At 48.6% G+C, this 19,121-nt stretch overlaps 1 protein-coding gene and 1 non-coding gene across 14 annotated transcripts in view; one reads left to right on the forward strand and one right to left on the reverse strand.

Annotated features, from left to right (window-relative positions):
• The window catches only part of SLC7A6 (solute carrier family 7 member 6), a 42,378-nt gene that overhangs the window by 18,376 nt on the left and 4,881 nt on the right, over positions 1-19,121 (forward strand). For all 13 annotated transcript variants that reach the window (XR_007721942.1, XR_007721941.1, XM_050773355.1 and 10 more), the window contains 7 exons: positions 9,507-9,632; positions 12,169-12,313; positions 13,037-13,160; positions 13,387-13,490; positions 16,916-17,012; positions 18,575-18,724; positions 18,838-19,021. Coding sequence is in view for 11 of the 13 variants with exons in the window: in XM_050773355.1 (XP_050629312.1) it covers positions 9,507-9,632; positions 12,169-12,313; positions 13,037-13,160; positions 13,387-13,490; positions 16,916-17,012; positions 18,575-18,724; positions 18,838-19,021 (930 nt within the window). In the remaining 2 variants the exon portion in view is untranslated. The remainder of the gene's footprint in view (positions 1-9,506; positions 9,633-12,168; positions 12,314-13,036; positions 13,161-13,386; positions 13,491-16,915; positions 17,013-18,574; positions 18,725-18,837; positions 19,022-19,121) is intronic.
• On the reverse strand, positions 5,357-5,460 carry LOC126945199 (U6 spliceosomal RNA). The gene has a single exon (XR_007722363.1). It is a non-coding gene; the product is annotated as a U6 spliceosomal RNA (small nuclear RNA).

Consider the following 19,121-nt stretch of genomic DNA (forward strand, 5'->3'; position numbering starts at 1 on the left):
CAAGTGATCTGCCCACCTTGGCCTCCCAGAGTGCTGGGATCATAAGTGTGAGCCTGTAAGTCGGGCAGGCCAGCCTGTTTCATTCAATGTGTACTTTCATCCAGATTCCTGGGGATCTGAATTCCTGCAAGCTTTCTCTCCTAGAAGCACTGGCTTTTCCAGAATCCAGGCCTGAGGGCAAGAACTTGCTTGCCATAGTAATGGCCAAGTCATAAAACCATATCCTCTTCCGACAAGGGTAGGCTTTAGGGTTCAGCTTACTTACCTTCTTGGAACTTAGGTTGCAGTATCAGGCTTTCTACAGAGCTAGGATATGCTGAGAGAGTTTCCTTGAGTAAAGGCAGCAGTGGGAACAACATGGTTTCAGGAGACATAAATTGCACAAAACCAATTAGGTTATTTAGGCGGAAAAAACCAAAGGTCTGCACTGAATCTAGGGTAAGACTTCGATAGGATAGGAGAATTAAGTTAGTCTTGAAATTGAGGCATGAGAGGGGTCCGGCTCGTTGGTTGGGAGACTGCCTAAACAAGTTATAGCCACGCCATTCTAGACACTTAAAAGTTCCATCCTAGAAGGGAGGGCCCAGGAAGTCTGTATATAACCAACTCTAGGGCAGAGGCTGTAAGCTGGTGGCCTGTGAGCCAGACTTGGGCCCCAGAGATAGATCTGTTTGGTTTGTGGTGTTGTAAATAATTTTGAATTATTTGCCAACAATTTAAAATCAGGACTTGCCTTTTCTCTTTTTTTTTTGAGACGGAGTCTCGCTGTGTCGCCCAGGCTAGAGTGCAGTGGCCGGATCTCAGCTCACTGCAAGCTCCGCCTCCCGGGTTTACGCCATTCTCCTGCCTCAGCCTCCCGAGTAGCTGGGACTACAGGCGCCCGCCACCTCGCCCGGCTAAGTTTTTGTATTTTTTAGTAGAGACGGGGTTTCACCGTGTCAGTCAGGATGGTCTCGATCTCCTGACCTCGTGATCCGCCCGTCTCGGCCTCCCAAAGTGCTGGGATTACAGGCTTGAGCCACCGCGCCCGGCCTTTGCCTTTTCTCTTGAAAAATCAAAAGTTCTGGCACTGTTGGACCCAAATTCCTGCCTGATACAATGAGCTGGATTTGAGTAGTTGTAGCTCCTTTAAAAAATTTTGTTTTTGTTTTTGTTTTTGTTTACTTAAAAGGAGTATCCCTATGTTGCCCAGGCTGGTCTCAAACTCCTGGCTCAAGTGATGCTCCCGCCTCAGCCTCTACAAGTGTTGGGATTACAGGTGTGAGCCGCTGTGGAGGGCTGTGGCTCCTTTTTCTTTCTTTTTTTTTGAGATGGAGTCTTGCTCTGCCACCCAGGCTGGAGTGCAGTGGCACCATCTCGGCTCACTGCAAGCTCCGCCTCCCAGGTTCATGCCATTCTCCTGCCTCAGCCTCCCGAGTAGCTGGGACAACAGGTGCCCACCACCACGTCCGGCTAATTTTTTGTATTTTTAGTAGAGACGGGGTTTCACCATGTTAGCCAGGATGGTCTCTATCTCCTGACCTCGTGATCCGCCTGCCTCAGCCTCCCAAAGTGCTGGGATTACAGGTGAGAGCCACTGCGCCCGGCCGGCTATGGCTCCTTTTAAAGGAGTATGGACTCCCCAATCCACTGTACTCCTCCACTTCTTGTATTATACCCAGACTTTCTTGCCTTTGCTCACTCGTGTTAGTTTCCTGGCCCCTGAAGGCACTGCACTTTCAGATCCTGGCTTTCTGGCTGTACCCCATCCCATTCCCAGGTTATACTGGCAAGGAGATCCAAGCAACTTTTTGCGGATTTCAGGCTATTTTATTTTACCTACTAATTATCCTAGAACAGTGGTTCTCAGCCAGAGGGAAGTTTGTCTTCCAGGAGACATTTAGCAATATCTGGAGACACTTGGTTGTCACAGCTCCTGGGAGGAGGTGCTTTTTGCTTCTAATGACAGAGGTCACGGGGGCTGCTGAACATACCGCCATGCATAGAACAGCTTCTCACAATAAAGACTTACCTGGCCTAAAATGTCAATAGTGCTGAGGTTGAGAAACTCTGTCTTAAGGGTGCACTCTGTTCATATGTGTTCTGGGGTTTTGGAATGTGGTGAGGCAGGGCCGCAGGCTGCTGACTGAACTCAGGAAGTTTAGGGGCTTATACTCACTTGTGGGACGAATGGGGAGAAATATTCGTTCTTGAGGTAGGTACACAGGGTCTCCTCTTTGCCTAGGTGACCAGCAGGATTCACAGTAATCCAGGTGCCAAGTATTATGAGTACTTGATTTGGCTGCAGAAGGGAGATGTTTCTGGCTTAGGTATTCTCAGCCCATTTATCTTTGTGGGCTTTGACCTCAGGATCCTCCCTCTTGTGTAGGCTCATACACATCAATGGAAAGTATTTGCTTTGAAGATTTCAACATGGAAGTAGTTCATTGCTGACACAGCAGCATCAAAGCTCAGCGGGGTTTGTTTGGCAAGGGTGACAGTGAGCAGGAGGAAGAGAAGGAGGGAGACTGGGAAGGATGAGACTGGAGGGAAGAAGAAACACTGTATGATCCCTGAGTATCCATTGTTTCCATGGTTTCTTGCTGTCTTGGACCCAGGCCTGGTCAGAGTTCTCAGTAGAAAGGATATACTCCTCATTTTGGCTAGTTGCTATGGACAGACAGCTTTCATGTTCTGAGAGTGATAACGGACCTAGGGAGGACTGGGTCTTGATCATAGTTGCTTCAAGACTCCAACCCTATATATATAGTTTGAATGTCTTCATAATGGGACTAAATGTATTTGTGTAATTAAAAACAAAGACACGGCCGGGCGCGGTGGCTCAAGCCTGTAATCCCAGCACTTTGGAAGGCCGAGACGGGCGGATCACGAGGTCAGGAGATCGAGACCATCCTGGCTAACACAGTGAAACCCCGTCTCTACTAAAAATACAAAAACTTAGCCGGGCGAGGTGGCAGGCGCCTGTAGTCCCAGCTACTCGGGAGGCTGAGGCAGGAGAATGGCGTGAACCCGGGAGGCGGAGCTTGCAGTGAGCTGAGATCCGGCCACTGCACTCCAGCCTGGGTGACAGAGCGAGACTCCGTCTCAAAAAAAAAAAACAAAGACACTGGCCAGGCTCAGTGGCTCATGCCTGTAATCTCAGCAGTTTGGGAGGCCAAGGCAGAAGGATCACTTGAGCCCAGGAGTTCCTGACCAGCCTGGGCAACATAGCAAGAACTCGTCTCTTAAAAAACAAAATAAAACAAAAAACCACACAAAAAAACAAGGATACTTTTATTTATTTGTATTATTTTACTTTTTTTGAGACGGAGTCTGGCACTGTTGACCAGGCTGGAGTTATGTGGCATGATCTCTGCTCACTGCCATCTCCGCCTCCCGGGTTCACGCCATTCTCCTGCCTCAGCCTCCCAAGTAGCTGGGACTACAGGTGCCAACCACCACGCCCGGCTAATTTTTTGTATTTTTAATAGAGATGGGGTTTCACCGTGTTAGCCAGGATGGTCTCGATCTCCTGACCTCGTGATCTGCCCGCCTCAGCCTCCCAAAGTGCTGGGATTACAGGCATGAGCCACTGCGCCGGGCAAGAATACTTTTAAAAAAGATACATACATTACATATTTATATACATCCCAGGAGGTAGCTACTGATTCTGGGATCCCCATTTGGAAGGGTTTACCTTCCCTAGAGTGTTGGAGAACATTTCACTCCTGAATGTCTTGTAGTTGTCCCCTCCCTACCCTGCCTTTCTTCCTTCCACATTTTTTCTTTTTTTAGACGGAGTCTCACTCTGTTGCCCAGGCTGGAGTCCAGTGGCGTGATCTTGGCTCACTGCAACCTCTGCCACCTGGGTTCAAGCGATTCTTCTGCCTTAGTCTGCCGATTAGCTGGGACTAATTAGCACACGCCACTATGTCCAGCTAATTATTGTGTATTTTTAGTAGAGACGGGGTTTCACCATACTGGCCAGGCTAGTCTCGAACTCTTGACCTTGTGATGTACCCGCCTTGGCCTCCCAAAGTGCTGGGATTACAGACATGAGCCACCGCGCCTGGCCTTTCTTCCACATTTTTAAAATTATTTTTTGTTTAGGGTTGCAATCCTTTGTCCTTGAATGCCCCTTTATAACACTCAGCCTGTCTGGGAGGAATTGGAAGGTTTCCCTCCGCTTTCTGTTGCCTGTGGGAAAAGAGAGTTGTGACTACTGTCAGCGTAGCTGGGAGTACAGCTTCAGATTGCCAGGCCATCTCCTCATCAGAAAGAGAGTATGAAAGGCACAGTTCTGCCAGAGGGTACATATGTTATTCACTATTAACTTGGGTTTCAGACAACAGAAAACCTTTAGCAGCATGGCTCAAACATGTTGATGTTTGTTTCTCTCACATGTTAAAAGGAGGCAGTGTGGGTTGGATGACTTCAGTTCTTCAGGGAGTCAGGTTCATTCCTTCTGTCTTCCTGCTCTGCCATCCTCAGCCTGTGACTTCTAGCCGGTGGTCCAGGATGGTCCAGGATGGTTACTGAAGCTCTAGCTGTCATGTCTGCATTGTAACTGACAGGAAGGACAAAGACACTGCCTCCCTCATTTAAAGACACTTTCTGAGGTCTTATATGAAATGTTTGCGTACATCCCGGGAGAAAACCTGGTTGCACAGCCATGCCTACCTGCAGGAGAGGCTAGGACACGTCAGCTTTATTTTGGACAGACATGACTTCAGCTAAAATTTCTATTACAAAGGAAAAAGGGAAGAACAGATAGAGGAAGATAACTAGCCATCTGTGCCACAGAGACTTTGGAGATTTGTTTCTGCTTTGGCTTTCAGTCTGGATCTGCCATTTGAGTTCTCCTTTCTCAGCAATAAGCTCCTAGAGAGCCTTGAAGACCCTCATGTGGGTCCCACGCTCATTGGTGCAGGCTTGTCCAGCAAGGAAATGAGATCAGGAGAAAAGGGAAGGTTTTAATTGTGGTAGCTGAATCTTAGCATCTGGCTTTAAGGCCCAGCTGTTGACTTTGTTTGAACTCTGATAGTTTATGGTAAGGCTAGAGGGGCTGGGAGTTCTAGGAAGCAATAAAGGAGCAAGGATCAGATGGTGAAATTTTGTTTCTTAATTAGAAACAGGAGAACAGTCAAGGGACTTGGCTTCTGCTTGACAGACTGTTCTAGGAGCTCTCTGTTCTCTGGCAGGGCTGAGAATAGGGTGAGGCAAGCGAGATGCCTTGGGCCAGCGTTGAAGGGCGTTCTCACTCTCAGGTTCCTGCATGTGGTCCCCTGAGAATGAGTGCCTCCTTAAATTCTGTGCCCTAGGTGCCTCCTAGCTTCACACTGCCCTGGCTCTGCCTTCTGGTGCTACATTGTTGCTAATGAACAATTTTTATTTTTAAACAAATTCTTTTAAAATTTTTCAGGGGCCATGCTAATCTTTGCATCATTCCAATTTTAGTATATGTGCTGCTGAAGTGAGCACGAACTATTTTTATTTTTATCTAGAAAGAGGTGTATGTTCATGGTAAACCAGTCATAAGGGCACACAGTGGAAAAAGTCTCCCTCCCTCTCCACAGCTTTAGTCTTTCTCCCCAGAGAAGCCACTCTCACCAGGTGCTTTTGTATCCTTCCAGCTGGTCTACTGGAATGGACTCTGCAGGCATTTCCACAAACAGCTGCCTTCATTCATTAGTTTAGCACATAGTTGTTGAATTTCCACTGTGTGTAATATTTACCTGTGTGCAGAGAGACCAAACCTGTAGGACATTTACGGCAAGATAGAGGGAAGGAGAAGGATCAGAAGTGAGACCCACTGCCTGTTAGTGGGTCTGAGGAGTGCATCAGCTTCTCTTCCCCTTGGAGCTGCAAACGAGAAGCACAGTTAGCACTGCCAGGATACTGTCAGTCTCTTTCTCCATCTGTATTTCTACCTTTTTGTGTCTTTCTCCTTTTGTCCTCTTCTCTCTGTCTCTGCCTCCTTGTCTCTTATCTCTCACCCCTCTGTCTCTGTCTTCTGTGTGTTTTCTTGGCTTTCTTTTTTTGTTTTTTTTTTTTTTTAGAGACAAGTTCTCACTCTGTTGCCCTGGCTGGAGTGCAGTGACTATTCACAGATGCTATTACAGTGCACTATAGGCCCGGACTCCTGGGTTCAGCAGTTCTCCCACCTCAGCCTCCCACACAGTTGGGACTCCAGGTGTGCAACGCTGCCCCGACCCCGTCAGTCTTTTTGTCTAAGCTGCATGCCCTCCCACTTCTGCTTCTTTTTGTGGTCCTGCTTCCTTCCTCTACTTACTTATGGTTTCTGTCCCTTTGTTACTAAGGGCTTGTATGTGACTTTGACTTGCTGTAGCTCCTGACCCTTCTGTCCATTACTATTAGATTCAGTTTCTTGGTATTCCAATTCTGTGTTTCTGGGAGAGGCAATATAACAGAGTCAACTTGGGTCCAGTGTCTGGCTCCATCAGTCATGATAGGGAAGCGGGAGCAATTCCCAAGAAGGAGCTGGGCAGGTACTTCAAAACATGGCTACTGTACTGTACAGGGGCCTATGGATTACTGATGCCTATTAACTAGGTAATCCGTATGTTAGCTGATTGAGGCTTAACCCCATACCGGTAGCTTTGATCATCAGGGTAGGGGCCTGGGAAGACCTGCCAGCAGCATGCATTTCTTTGGGCTTTTTCTCCCCTCCCATTTGACCACTGTCCCCCTACTTCCACATCATGATTGACTAGTAAGCACCTGTGTTACTTCCCAGTGTACTGAGTGAAAGCTCTTTGAAGCCATCGAGCCTGCCACCTGCCACCTGTGTTCATTTTCACAGGCTGGCCGTAGGTACTTCTCTCCATTTGAATGGAAGAATATCCAACTTTCTGACAATTTGCCTTGCCCCAGGGAATTGGAAGTTAGAGTGAAAATCTTACCACCTTGGTTCCAACCAGAGTTTATCAGTACCCCTCTTTGCTTGGTGATGAGCTTAAGAAAACAACAGTGGCTCATGCCTGTAATCCTAATACTTTGGGAGGCTGAGGCAGGAAGACTGCTTGAGCCCAGGAGTTCCAGACCAGCCTGGGGAACATAGCGAGACCCCTGTCTCTAATTTTTTTTTTTTTTTTTTTGAGACAGAGTCTTGCTCTGTCGCCCGGGCTGGAGTGTAGTGGCTGGACCTTAGCTCACTGCAAGCTCCGCCTCCCGGGTTCCCGCCATTCTCCTGCCTCAGCCTCCCGAGTAGCTGGGACTACAGGCGCCCGCCACCTCGCCCGGCTAGTTTTTTGTATTTTTAGTAGAGACGGGGTTTCACCGTATTAGCCAGGATGGTCTCGATCTCCTGACCTCGTGATCCGCCCGTCTCGGCCTCCCAAAGTGCTGGGATTACAGGCTTGAGCCACCGCGCCCGGCCTTTTTTTTTTTTTTTTTTTTTTGAGACGGAGTCTCGCTCTGTAGCCCAGGCTGGAGTGCAGTGGCCGGATCTCAGCTCACTGCAAGCTCCGCCTCCCGGGTTCACGCCATTCTCCGGCCTCAGCCTCCCGAGTAGCTGGGACTACAGGCGCTGCCACCTCGCCCGGCTATTTTTTGTATTTCTTAGTAGAGACGGGGTTTCACCGTGTTAGCCAGGATGGTCTCGATCTCCTGACCTCGTGATCCGCCCATCTCAGCCTCCCAAAGTGCTGGGATTACAGGCTTGAGCCACCGCGCCCGGCCTAATTTTTTTTTTTTTTAATTAGCTGGGTGTGGTTGTGTGCACCTGTGGTCTCAGCTAATAGGAGGCTGAGGGTCACTTGAGCCTTGGAGATCGAGGCTGCAGTGAGCTGTGATTGTGCCCATTCCAGCCTGGGTGACAAAGCAAGACCCTGTCTCAAAAAAAAAAAAAAAAAAAAAAAAAAAAAAGGAGGAAGAAAGAAAATAAAGTGATATACTGCTGTTGCCTTCTGAGAATTTGTGATCTTGGGAGAAGCATGACCCAGTCACCTGAGGGAGAGATTTGAGACAGGTGTCTACGTGACGCTAGCAGAGACACTAAGCTGTGCTAAGAAGCAGGAATGCCATGTGGTTCAGGAGACAAAGAGCTCAGAGAGGGGCTGGCTGGTGTATTTAGAGAAGGTTTTACAGAGGAAGAGGAAGCGGGGGCTGAACTAGACCTTGAAAGTGGGAGTTGCTGTTAGCTATGGCAGGAAGAGGAGGGGAGGACATTTCTTTTTATGTGTATGTCTGGTACGAATAAGAGAGAGAGTCTGGCTGAAGGAGAGAGTGCAAAGTGGGTAGGAGTAAGTGGAGTTGGCCTAGAGATGGGCCCAAAAGATTTTGTAATAAGATTTGAGGTGCACATAAAAGTTCTATTTTTGGATGCTAGAGGCAGTACTTACAGATGTCACTGCGTTCCTTCCTGCTGGATATTGCTCTTATGTCCTCCCTATGGATCAGAGCAGTCATTGTTTAGCAGGAGCAAAGTGCCAGGGCCCTCAGCACAGGGCCCAGATGTCACTGAGGTGTGTGAGGAGCTAGAACTTAAGCCTAGGGAGTACCCTAGTGGGTGCGCTTCTCCATGGACTTCATTGAGAATTGGGAGGTATGGGTAGGAATGAGGGTGGAAGTGATCAGTGGGCTTGGGAATGTGAACTTAGAAATGGTAGTTAGCTTCTCTCAGCCTCAGTTTCCTCATCCATAAAATGGGAATAGGAATATCTGTATTTTGGAGTCGTGAGAATTGATGCAGAGGTGTATGTGAAATTTTCAGGCATATAACAGACTTTTTTTTTTTCTTTCTTTCTTTTTTTATTATTATTTTTTGAGACAGGGTGTTACTCTGTCATCCAGGCTGGAGTGCACAGCTCACTGCAGCCTCAACCTCCTAGGCTCAGGCGACCCTCCCGCCTCAGCCTCCTGAGTAGCTGGGACTACAGGTGTGCACCACTACACCCAGCTAATTTTTGTATTTTTTGTAGTGACAGGGTTTCTCCATGTTGCCCAGGCTGGTCTCTAACTCCTGGGCTCACAGGATCCATCTACCTCAGTTTCCCAAAGTGCTGGGATTATAGGTGTGAGCCACTGCACCTGGCCTCATTTTTACACTTACATGCAAAACACTGTCTCTCTAATTCCTTAGGTAACCTGCCATCTGCATTCAAATTTACCTCACTTACTGATGTGTTTCTTTTGGCCATGAAGAGGTCTTATGTCTCCTGTGGTTTGCAACCTTGGGAGTCTGGGTGGGAAAGAGTGGGTGAAATCACCCATCCCTGGGCCTGGGGGGGATTCCCAGAAATGGTGCTGGCCATCAGGATGCATAACTATGTATTCGCGCATGCCTTCGTATCCTTGAGTGCCAGTAGTGATGGACGTGCCTGTGTGCTGTCAGCTGGGGCGGGTGCAGGGTGTCCCCTCGCTTGCCAGTTCACCTTGTTCTGACTGGTCTATTGGTCCCTCTGCCTTAGGCAGGAAGGGCAGAAAGTGGTACTCTCTGTAAAGAGGGTTTGGGTCCCTGTGCCCTCAACTCAAGCCTACCAGTGACTTTGTGGTTTTCCTCCTAGGCCTGCTGACATTTGTGAACTGTGCCTATGTCAAGTGGGGCACACGTGTGCAGGACACGTTCACTTACGCCAAGGTCGTAGCGCTCATTGCCATCATTGTCATGGGCCTTGTTAAACTGTGCCAGGGTAAGTGGTGGGAAGGGGCGGTACCACCAAGAGTTCCTCTGGATTCCCTGAGGAGGACATGGGGACTCTGTTAGCTTCACTGCTCAGCTGTTTCTATGTACATGCTAGCATGTGTCAGTGAGTGCAAGAGATGGGAGTAGATTTCTTTCTGGGCTTTCTGGGCCAGGCTGGCTTGGCCAAGTGGACATGAGTCAGCCCTCAGGGCTGGTTTCCTTTGGTGGAGGCTGGGAGCATTGCAGGAAGCCAGCCAAGGGCCTAGGAGCTACTGAAGCTTGGGTCATGATTGGGTCATAAAAGTGATCTGTGGGGATACAGTGGCTCCTATTTGTGGTCTGTGACTGCCAAGCTACAAGCAGGAAGACTGGGCCCTCCTTGAGACAGGTGGCAGGGGATATGGAGTTGAAAGTGGGGTATGGAAATGGGTGGTTATTTTGCAGCCTTTACTTTTCATCTGAACTTGTATTCAACAATCCCTCCCCAAGTCAGCTCTCAGAAAAATATTAAAATGTGAAATTGGCAGTGTCTTTCCTGCATGTTGGCTTTAGAAAGCTTTTCGTTCCTGGATCAGAGAGGACTGGCAGTGAGAGTAATAGGCCTACCAAGATCTCATGAGCCCTGGAGAGGTCTTGAGGTGTATTTAGCCACAGATATCTCAATCATCTCACAGCCTAGTTCTCTAGGTCATCAGTCCTAGTGATTGTACACAGCTCCCCGGCTGTTTACAATCACCTGGGGAGCTGAGACCCTAATCTCAAATCTATTGGATCACATTCTGGTTGGTTTGGAGTCTAAGAAGCTGTGCATTTAAGAATTGCCCTTGGCCGGGCGCGGTGGCTCACGCCTGTAATCCCAGCACTTTGGGAGGCTAAGGCGGGTGAATCAGCGGGTGAGGAGTTGCCCTTGGCCTGGCCAACATGGAGAAACCCCATCCCTACTAAAAATAAAAACATTAGCCGGGCGTGGTGGTGCACGCCTGTAATCCCAGCTAGTTAGGGAGGCTGAGGGAGGAGAATGGCTTGAAACCAGGAGGTGGAAGTTGCAGTAAGCCAAGATTGTGCCACTGTCCTCCAGCCTGGGTGACAGAGCAAGACTCAGTCTCAAAAAAAAAAAAAAAAAAGAATTGCCCTTGGGCTGGCTGCGGTGGCTCACGCCTGTAATCTCAGCACTCTGGGAGGCCGGGAGGCTGAGGCAGGTGGATCACCTGAGGTCAGGAGTTCGAGACCAGCCTCGCCAACATGGAGAAACCCTGTCTCTACTAAAAATACAAAAAATTAGCTGGGCGTGGTGGCAGATGCCTGTAATCCCAGATACTTGGGAAGCTGAGGCAGGAGAATCATTTGAACCCCGGGAGGCGGAGGTTACAGTGAGCCGAGATCTTGCCATTGCACTCCAGCCTGGGCAACAAGAGCAAAACTCCATCTCAAAAAAAAAAAGAAAAAGAAAAACAGAATTGCCTTTGTTGATTCTCGGGCTGCTGGTCTAGCCTGTGTACTTTTATTAAGTTAGTAGAGCTAGCCACGTGGATGTTCCTGGAGGCTCGGGAGCATCCTGGGGTCAAATTGCATTTTGAGTAATCCTCCCCTGAAGATCTGTTCCTTAGGGAACCACTGCTGTGTATGAGGATGGACACCCCTGAGGACAGGGGTTTCTATTTTCTCTTCTCTTGCTGCATAACCAGCTCATTTTACCACATGAGAGCTGGGTCTAGGCTTTCTTCAGGGTATGACAATGGGGTTCCTTAGAAGTCTGGGTCTTGTTAAAAACCCCAGTGTGTCCAGAGGGTCTCTGTCCTGGGTAGCTGGGTGCTGTCCCCTGGGCTTTTGTGTCTGCAGTCTCTGAGACCTCTGAGGAGAATGACAGGCGTCTGGGCCTGGGCCACGGTTCCCCAAAGGGTAGGGGTGGCCCAGGCCTAGTGAAAGATAAGGTCTCAGTTCCTCTATAGCATGTGATCTCCCCCATGCAACCATAGCCACCGCAAGTAGAGCAGCAGAGAGTCCTTCCCATGAGGCTGATAAACCCATTTGACCAAATTCTGCAGTAGTCTGGCCCAGGAGAGGTAGTTCACAGGAAGGTCTAATTTTCGATGAAAAATGACTCCTTCCTGTGAAACGGGGTTCTTGACATGAATAGGTAGAAGAGCTGGGGCTTGCTGTGAGATCACTTGCAGGAAATGGAAATTCTTTAGGGTTTTGGAAGAAGTATTGTCACATCAGAGGGCAGCCAGGAATGTCTTTGGTTTTTTATTGTCTAGTTTTATTAGAGGAATGGAGCTTTCCTGAGGAAGTGGGTGGTGTGGTAAAGTGTAGGGAGCTAGTGGTTGCTGATCTTTTGGTGTTAAATTATGTTTTTTTTTTTTTTTTCTTTCCCCTACCTTCTTGTTTCTTCTTTCTTGTTCCTCCCCATTCCTCCTTTTTTTCATCTTCCCTTTCTCTTCCCTATTCTCCTTTCGTATCTTTCTCTTACACCTCCCATCTCCTCCTTTCTTCTTTGGCCTGTTCCTTCTCTCTGAACCCCTCACCTGCCTTTGCCCCCACAGGACACTCTGAGCACTTTCAGGACGCCTTTGAGGGTTCCTCCTGGGACATGGGAAACCTTTCTCTTGCCCTCTACTCTGCCCTCTTCTCTTACTCAGGTTGGGACACCCTTAATTTTGTAACAGAAGAAATCAAAAACCCAGAAAGGTAAAGGCGGGATCACACTCTCACTCCCCAGCTTGGCTGGAACTCCTGCTGATAGTGGGCGTGGCTGCCCTCATCCTTCTCCTCCTCCCTCCGACTCTCCTCCCCTCTTCTCCCTACTCCCCCTTCTCCAGCTAGGAGGGGCTGAGGGCTAGAATGGGAGTGAGTGAAGGTGGGAAAGCCTTCGGCTCCCTGTCCTTATGTTCACACTGGAGGATACATAGGGTCCTTCCTAGAGGAGAGGCCCTTCAGTGGGGAGCAGCAGGCCGAGCTGGGGCTAAGGAATTAGGACCTTGAACCTTCAGTGGGGAGCAGCAGGCCCAGCTGGGGCAAAGGAATTAGACCTTGCACTGTAGTGCTGACACTACAGCCCACAGAACCAAAACTTATTCTGGCCAGCTGGGTCCCCAGCCTGGCATCTAGTCCCCAAGACACTGTTCCTTGCACTGTTCCTCTGAGATCATAGATGCAGGACGATTATGAAACCCAGTGGGACCCACTGGCCCTACTGTGACAAAGATCAAATATTGATCATGAGCTATCTTCACAGAGAAAGCTCTCTTTTTCAGTAGAAAGAGCCCAGGGTCAAGGGGAAGGTGACCCTACCTCAAAGACTCAGAGGCCAGTGAACTGTGAAATGTTAGGAAAATCCTAGTGGAGACTTGATAAACTTTGTTCCCAAGGAGAAGTTGGTTCTAGGTAGTCCTTTCTCACTTGTCCTGACAGAAATTTGCCCTTGGCCATTGGGATTTCTATGCCAATTGTGACGCTCATCTACATCCTGACAAATGTGGCCTATTACACAGTGCTGAACATTTCAGATGTCCTTAGCAGTGATGCCGTGGCTGTGGTGAGTCTCTTGGGATCCCCATTTGTTCATCATCTCATGATGCTGGGCCACCCTGCACAGCTCAGTCTCTCTTACTGCACTCTCCTCAGCTCTGCAGGATGAGGTCATGAGTCTAGGCCAGAGGGTGGGCTGCTGAGCAGTGATTGCATTTGTTCCGAGATCGTAGATGCAGGAGGATTATGAAACCCTGTCCTGTTTAAGTGCCTCTTCTGTGCCCTGCCCCCAGACATTTGCTGACCAGACGTTTGGCATGTTCAGCTGGACCATCCCCATTGCTGTTGCCCTGTCCTGCTTTGGGGGCCTCAATGCATCCATCTTTGCTTCATCAAGGTACTGTGTCTCTGTGTCACTGATAGTAGACCACAATATTTCATTCTCTGGGGCTTCGGGGTAAGAGTTCTTTTTTCCCTTCTTCTCATGGGCATACGGGGTGTGTGTGTGTGTGTGTGTGTGTGTGTGTGTGTGTTTGATATGTGGGCATGTACTTGCCTTTGTGCAAGTAGCACATCTGTGTGCTGGTAGCTCATGTTTCCATCTGAGATGAGGACAGATTGTGTGCTGATAGCTCATGTTATGTGCTGATAGCTCATGTTTATGTGCTGGTAGCTCATATTTTGTGTGCTGGTAGCTCATGTTTATGTGCTGGTAGCTCATGTTTTATGTGCTGGTAGCTCATGTTTATGTACTGGTAGCTCATGTTTCCATCTGAGATGAGGACAGATTGATGAAAGGTATAGGGGAGAAAGGCAACAGCTTGGAGTGGTGACTCAGGCAGGGACCAGATTCTAGGCTCCTTGTGGGTTATGCTGTAGCCCCGGGATTCATTTCTTCAGTAAATCATAATACCACTTGCTGTGTACCAGGTATTGGTGCTGTGTACAGAAAGACTTTTCCCCTCACTTCCCAGAAAATGCCGAGGCCATCAGGTCTCCTGATCTCCTCTCTGTGCAGACATCAGTAAGCGCGCTGGTCCTTCCTGTTGTTGCAGAGGAAGGAGCAGGTGTGCCTTTCCTGGCAGACCCTACCTGGGCTCAGGGTTCCAGCGCTTCCCCTCTTCAGCAGTTTGCTTCATCAGTTGGCCCTTCTCTTTGGTGGGTGCTCACTTGGAGACCAGCTCTCCATGAGCTTCTCTCCTCTCCACTTAGGTGAGTCACAAAATAGCATTTCACATCTGCCCTCTTCCCACTTACTGGATGTACTTCTTTTTGTTTTTAAATTAATTTTTTTTTGAGAGATTGGGGTCTCACTATGTTGCCCAGGCTGGTCTCAAACTCCTGGTCTCAAGTGATCTTCCCACCTTAGCCTCCTGAGTAGCTGGGATTAAAGGCGTGCGCCACCATGCCTGGCCCTGGATGCACTTGTGAGACAGCAGTCTGTGCTTCAACTTTCATTCATTTTCCTACCTGTTACAGTTTGGCTTCTACTACCTGAAAAATATTCTTACTAAGGCTATCTCTTTCTTAGCCTGTCTGTAGTCCTCATCCTATTGGACCTCTGAAGCAAGTGATGCTGACCACTTGCCAATTTTGAAACGATCTCCATGGCTTCTATGACATAAAATACCTGAGAAGAAAGTATCCTGATTTCTCTTCCACTCACCCTATAACTGGTGTTGTCCCCAGGGCCGGGGGTATAATAGTCATCCAATAAATATTTGCCACATGAACACAGAGAAGGATGAAAAATAAAAGAGTTTTGTCCTGTTCATTCTTTTTACTGGTTTTCACACACCAGTCCATGTATTGTGCCTCCCTGGGGCAACCGAAGAATTAGAGAAGTCAAGGCCTTATAAAAGAACATAGTGTCCAGCTGGGCACAGGGCTCACGCCTGTAATCCCAGCACTTTGGGAGGCTGAGGTGGGAAGATCACCTGAGGTCAGGAGTTCGAGACCAGCCTGACCAATATGGTGAAACCCTGTCTCTACTAAAAATACAAAAAAAAATTAGCTGGGCATGGTGGCATGTGCTTGTAGTCCCAGCCACTCGGGAGGCTGAGGCAGGAGAATTGCTTGAACCCAGGAGGCGGAGGTTGCAGTGAGCTGAGATTGTACCATTGCACTCCAGCCTGGGCGACAGAGCGAGACTCTGACCCAAAAAAAAAAGAAAAGTAGTGTCATCTTCCCTTTGCTCAGCCTCGTTTTGATAGATGGACTTCTTGTCTAGCCTTTCCCTGACACCCTAGCCTCCCCTCCTCTAGTTTGCCCTCCAGACTGGTGTCAAATCCTGTCAGGCCCTTACCTCAAAGCCACAGCTGACTCTGTGTTTGTTCAGACTCCACAGTGTGGCCTTGCATGCAGATTCTTCCCAGCACCCTCTTCTCACACAGCTTGTCCTGGGGCTCTAGGCATTCTACATCAACCTCCAAAAAGGCCACGCTCTTTCATGCCTCCACACATTTTGCCTTTGCACATGCTTGTTTTCTCCACCTACCAACTTGCTTCTGGAAACTCTTCTTTGCATCTCTTCTCTTGCAAAGCGTTTTGGCACAAGCCTCTAGCCTAGCGAGTGAGTGTCGTGTACTCCAAGGTGATGCTGACCATGCTGAGGGGCAGTTCATTTCTGTGCCAGTCTTTTTTTGTTTGTTTTTGAGACAGAGTTTAGCTCTTGTTGCCCAGGCTGGAGTCCAATGGTGTAATCTCGGCTCACTGCAACCTCTGCCTCCCGGATTAAAGTGATTCTCGCCTCAGCCTCCCGAGTAGCTGGGATTACAGGCATGTGCTACCACACCTGGCTAATTTTTTTTTTTTTTTTTTTTTTGAGACAGAGTTTCGCTCTTGTTGCCCAGGCTGGAGCACAACGGTGCGATCTCGGCTCACTGCAACCTCTGCCTCCTGAGTTCAAGCAATTCTCCTGCCTCAGCCTCCTGAGTAGCTGGGATTACAGGCGTGTACCACCACGCCCGGCTAATTTTTTATATTTTTAGTAGAGACAGGGTTTCACCATGGCCAGACTGGTCTTGAACTTCTGACCTCAGGTGATCTGCCCACCTCGGCCTCTCAGAGTGCTGGGATTATAGGCATGAGCCACCGCGCCTGGCCTCTCCTGGCTAATTTTGTATTTTTAGTAGAGATGGGGTTTCTCCATGTTGGTCAGGCTGGTCTCAAACTCCTGACCTCAGGTGATCTGCCTGCCTCAGCCTCTGAGTGCTGGGATTACAGGTGTAAGCCCCCATGCCCGGCCACTGTGCCAGTCTTTTTCCCAGTTGGTGGAGCTCTTTAGGTGTAGAAAGGCAGCCTGGGTTTTCTCTTTGACCCTCAGTCTTGCCTTGGCGTATCATACATCAGCTCAGGGAAAATATATGTAAGGCATGAACAGAAATCTGGCTGCCCTTCAAAAGCCATTATGTTAGCTATGAATCTGTGGCATGGATTGGGTGAGTCTGTTAGTGGGTGACAGCAGGGTGAGGCATCTATTGGATGTTGGTGAGGTATCTGTGGCTGAGAGAAGAGGGGGTGTCTGGGTGATGGTGGGTTTCATAGCTGAGGGCCTTGGGCGGTTGGTCAGTGGACAATGGTGGATGGGGCATCTGGGTAGTGGTGAGGTGCCCGGGGATGAAGAGGGAGGCAAAGTCTGTAAGGAAGCAGGGAGCGGGGAGGTTGGACTGGTGATGCACCAAGGACCTGGGATGCTCCTGGGAGGCTGCGTCCTGCTTTCCTGGGGGGCTCTGAGCTGAGTTTGTCTGAGTGAGGAGTGTGGTTGTATCGCTGAGTAAAAGGAGTAAAAGGATCCCGCTGACACATTTCTCATCCTTCTAGGTTGTTCTTCGTGGGCTCCCGGGAGGGCCATCTCCCAGACCTTCTGTCCATGATCCACATTGAGCGTTTTACACCTATCCCTGCTTTACTGTTCAATGTAAGTTTTGCCGGGACCACGGGGCTTGGGCGGATCTGTGCATTGCTCCTTCTGATTTGTGCTAAGTTGTTAAATAAGAGGGACCCTGAGAAAGGTCTTGCTCTAAGATTTGAAAAACAGGTCATTTTTTGTTGTCATTTAGTTCTTTTATAGTTTTACTAAGTTTAAATTTTGGATTAATCTGGAATTTATATTATAGCATAGTGTTGAGAAAGGTGGGAATTCACTTAATTTTTTCTCAAATGGCAGCCAGCTACACCAATATTGTTTACTGAACAATCCATTTTTCCACAGTTTTCAAACTTTTATCATAGAGAAGTAATAATAGCTAATTTTTTAGGGTCCTTAATATGTGCCAGTTATTACTGTCTGCCCCTTAAATGTGCCATCTCAACTCATCCTCCCCATCAGTGCCAAGCCTCCTTAGTTTAGCTTCATACTGACTATCTGAAAACTAAAGAGGGACCAAGCGTACTTCTTTAGTCCCCCACCCTTAGAATTTTCCTAGCAATTCTCACATTCGTTTATTTGTCTTGATGAACTTTTCTATCAATTCATCAAAATAATAGAAAAATCCTCTTGATATTTTGACAGGGTCAGCATTGAATTTATAAATTTAGGAAGTTATCTGACTACAGGCACATACCACTAAGCCTGGTTAATTTATTTTTTGTAGAGATGAGGTCTCACTATTTGCCCAGGCTGGTCTTGAGCTCCTGGGCTCCAGTGAGCTGCCACTTCGTCTCCCAAAGTGCTGGGATTATAGGCACGAGCCACCATGCCCAGCCTTCTCTTCTTAATACAGGGTTCTCCCTTATCTCCATAGAATGAGCTATTTTGTTTTAAATCCTTTGTTGATAATTTGTAATGAAAAGATTATTGAAATTTAAACACATTTGACCTTGTCCCAGGACTCTAGGCCCTGATCCTTGTCTTCTAGGATTCTTTTGTTCCAGATGCTAATGCTGTTATATGTCTGGATGGATCCATTTTGCTAGTTTCCAGGTCCAACACCTGACTTCAGAGGCCTGAAATGCTACCAGTTCTTCCTGTGGCTCAAAATTTGTCCATGGGGAGAGAGTTATATTCCATTATTTATTGACATTATTTAGTCCAGATAGGTAGGGATCCATTTTGCTAGTTAGCATTTCTCAGGCCCCAGGACAGTGAGATGGTTCTGAAGGCGTTTCCCCCATTTGTATGCCAGGTAGTTGGGACCCAGGTCTAAGCCTTCTCTAGGACACTGTGTAATCCATGTTAAGGTTGGTGCACTGAAGTGAGGAAGGCCTCCGCGTCTGCCTTTTTCTAAAGTGCTTGCAACAAGGGGAAGGCACTGCGTGCAGGAATGGCTGCAACAGAAGAGGGAAAGCTGCTACCCTGAGGGTTAATGTACCTCAGGGTACATCAAGGATGGACCTATCTGATGCCAAGGGGTCAATGAAAAGAGCTGGAGGTAATCTGGTGAAGTGGCATCAGCTCTAGTACTGACTGCTGGGTGGGGGAGTCTCCTGGGGGTGCAGGTGGTGACGATGCTCACCTGTCTCCCCACTGCTTTCCCACAGTGCACCATGACGCTCATCTACCTCATCGTGGAGGATGTTTTCCAGCTCATCAACTACTTCAGCTTCAGCTACTGGTTCTTCGTGGGCCTGTCTGTTGTTGGACAGCTCTACCTCCGCTGGAAGGAGCCCGAAAGGCCCCGGCCTCTCAAGGTCAGCAGCTCTGGGCAGACTAGGAGGGGTGGGCCATCTCCCTCAGGTGGCTTTTTGCCCATGAGCTGTTTCCTCTCCCCACGTTACTTAGTATCTCACCCCTTCTATTACAGCTGAGCGTGTTTTTCCCCATCGTGTTCTGCATATGCTCCGTGTTTCTGGTGATAGTGCCCCTCTTCACTGACACCATTAATTCCCTCATTGGCATCGCGATTGCCCTTTCTGGAGTCCCTTTCTACTTCATGGGTGTTTACCTGCCGGAGTCGCAGAGGCCACTGTTTATTCGGAATGTCCTGGGTGAGCTTCTCTGCGCCCCATTACTCACTGGCGGCTGTGTGTGCATGCGCATGCAGAGGTGGGAGGGTGGCTAATAGCTTCCCCATACTCAGAATTTGCT

This window comes from Macaca thibetana, chromosome 20, assembly GCF_024542745.1.
Source record: "Macaca thibetana thibetana isolate TM-01 chromosome 20, ASM2454274v1, whole genome shotgun sequence".
NCBI classification, from domain to species: Eukaryota; Metazoa; Chordata; class Mammalia; order Primates; family Cercopithecidae; genus Macaca; species Macaca thibetana.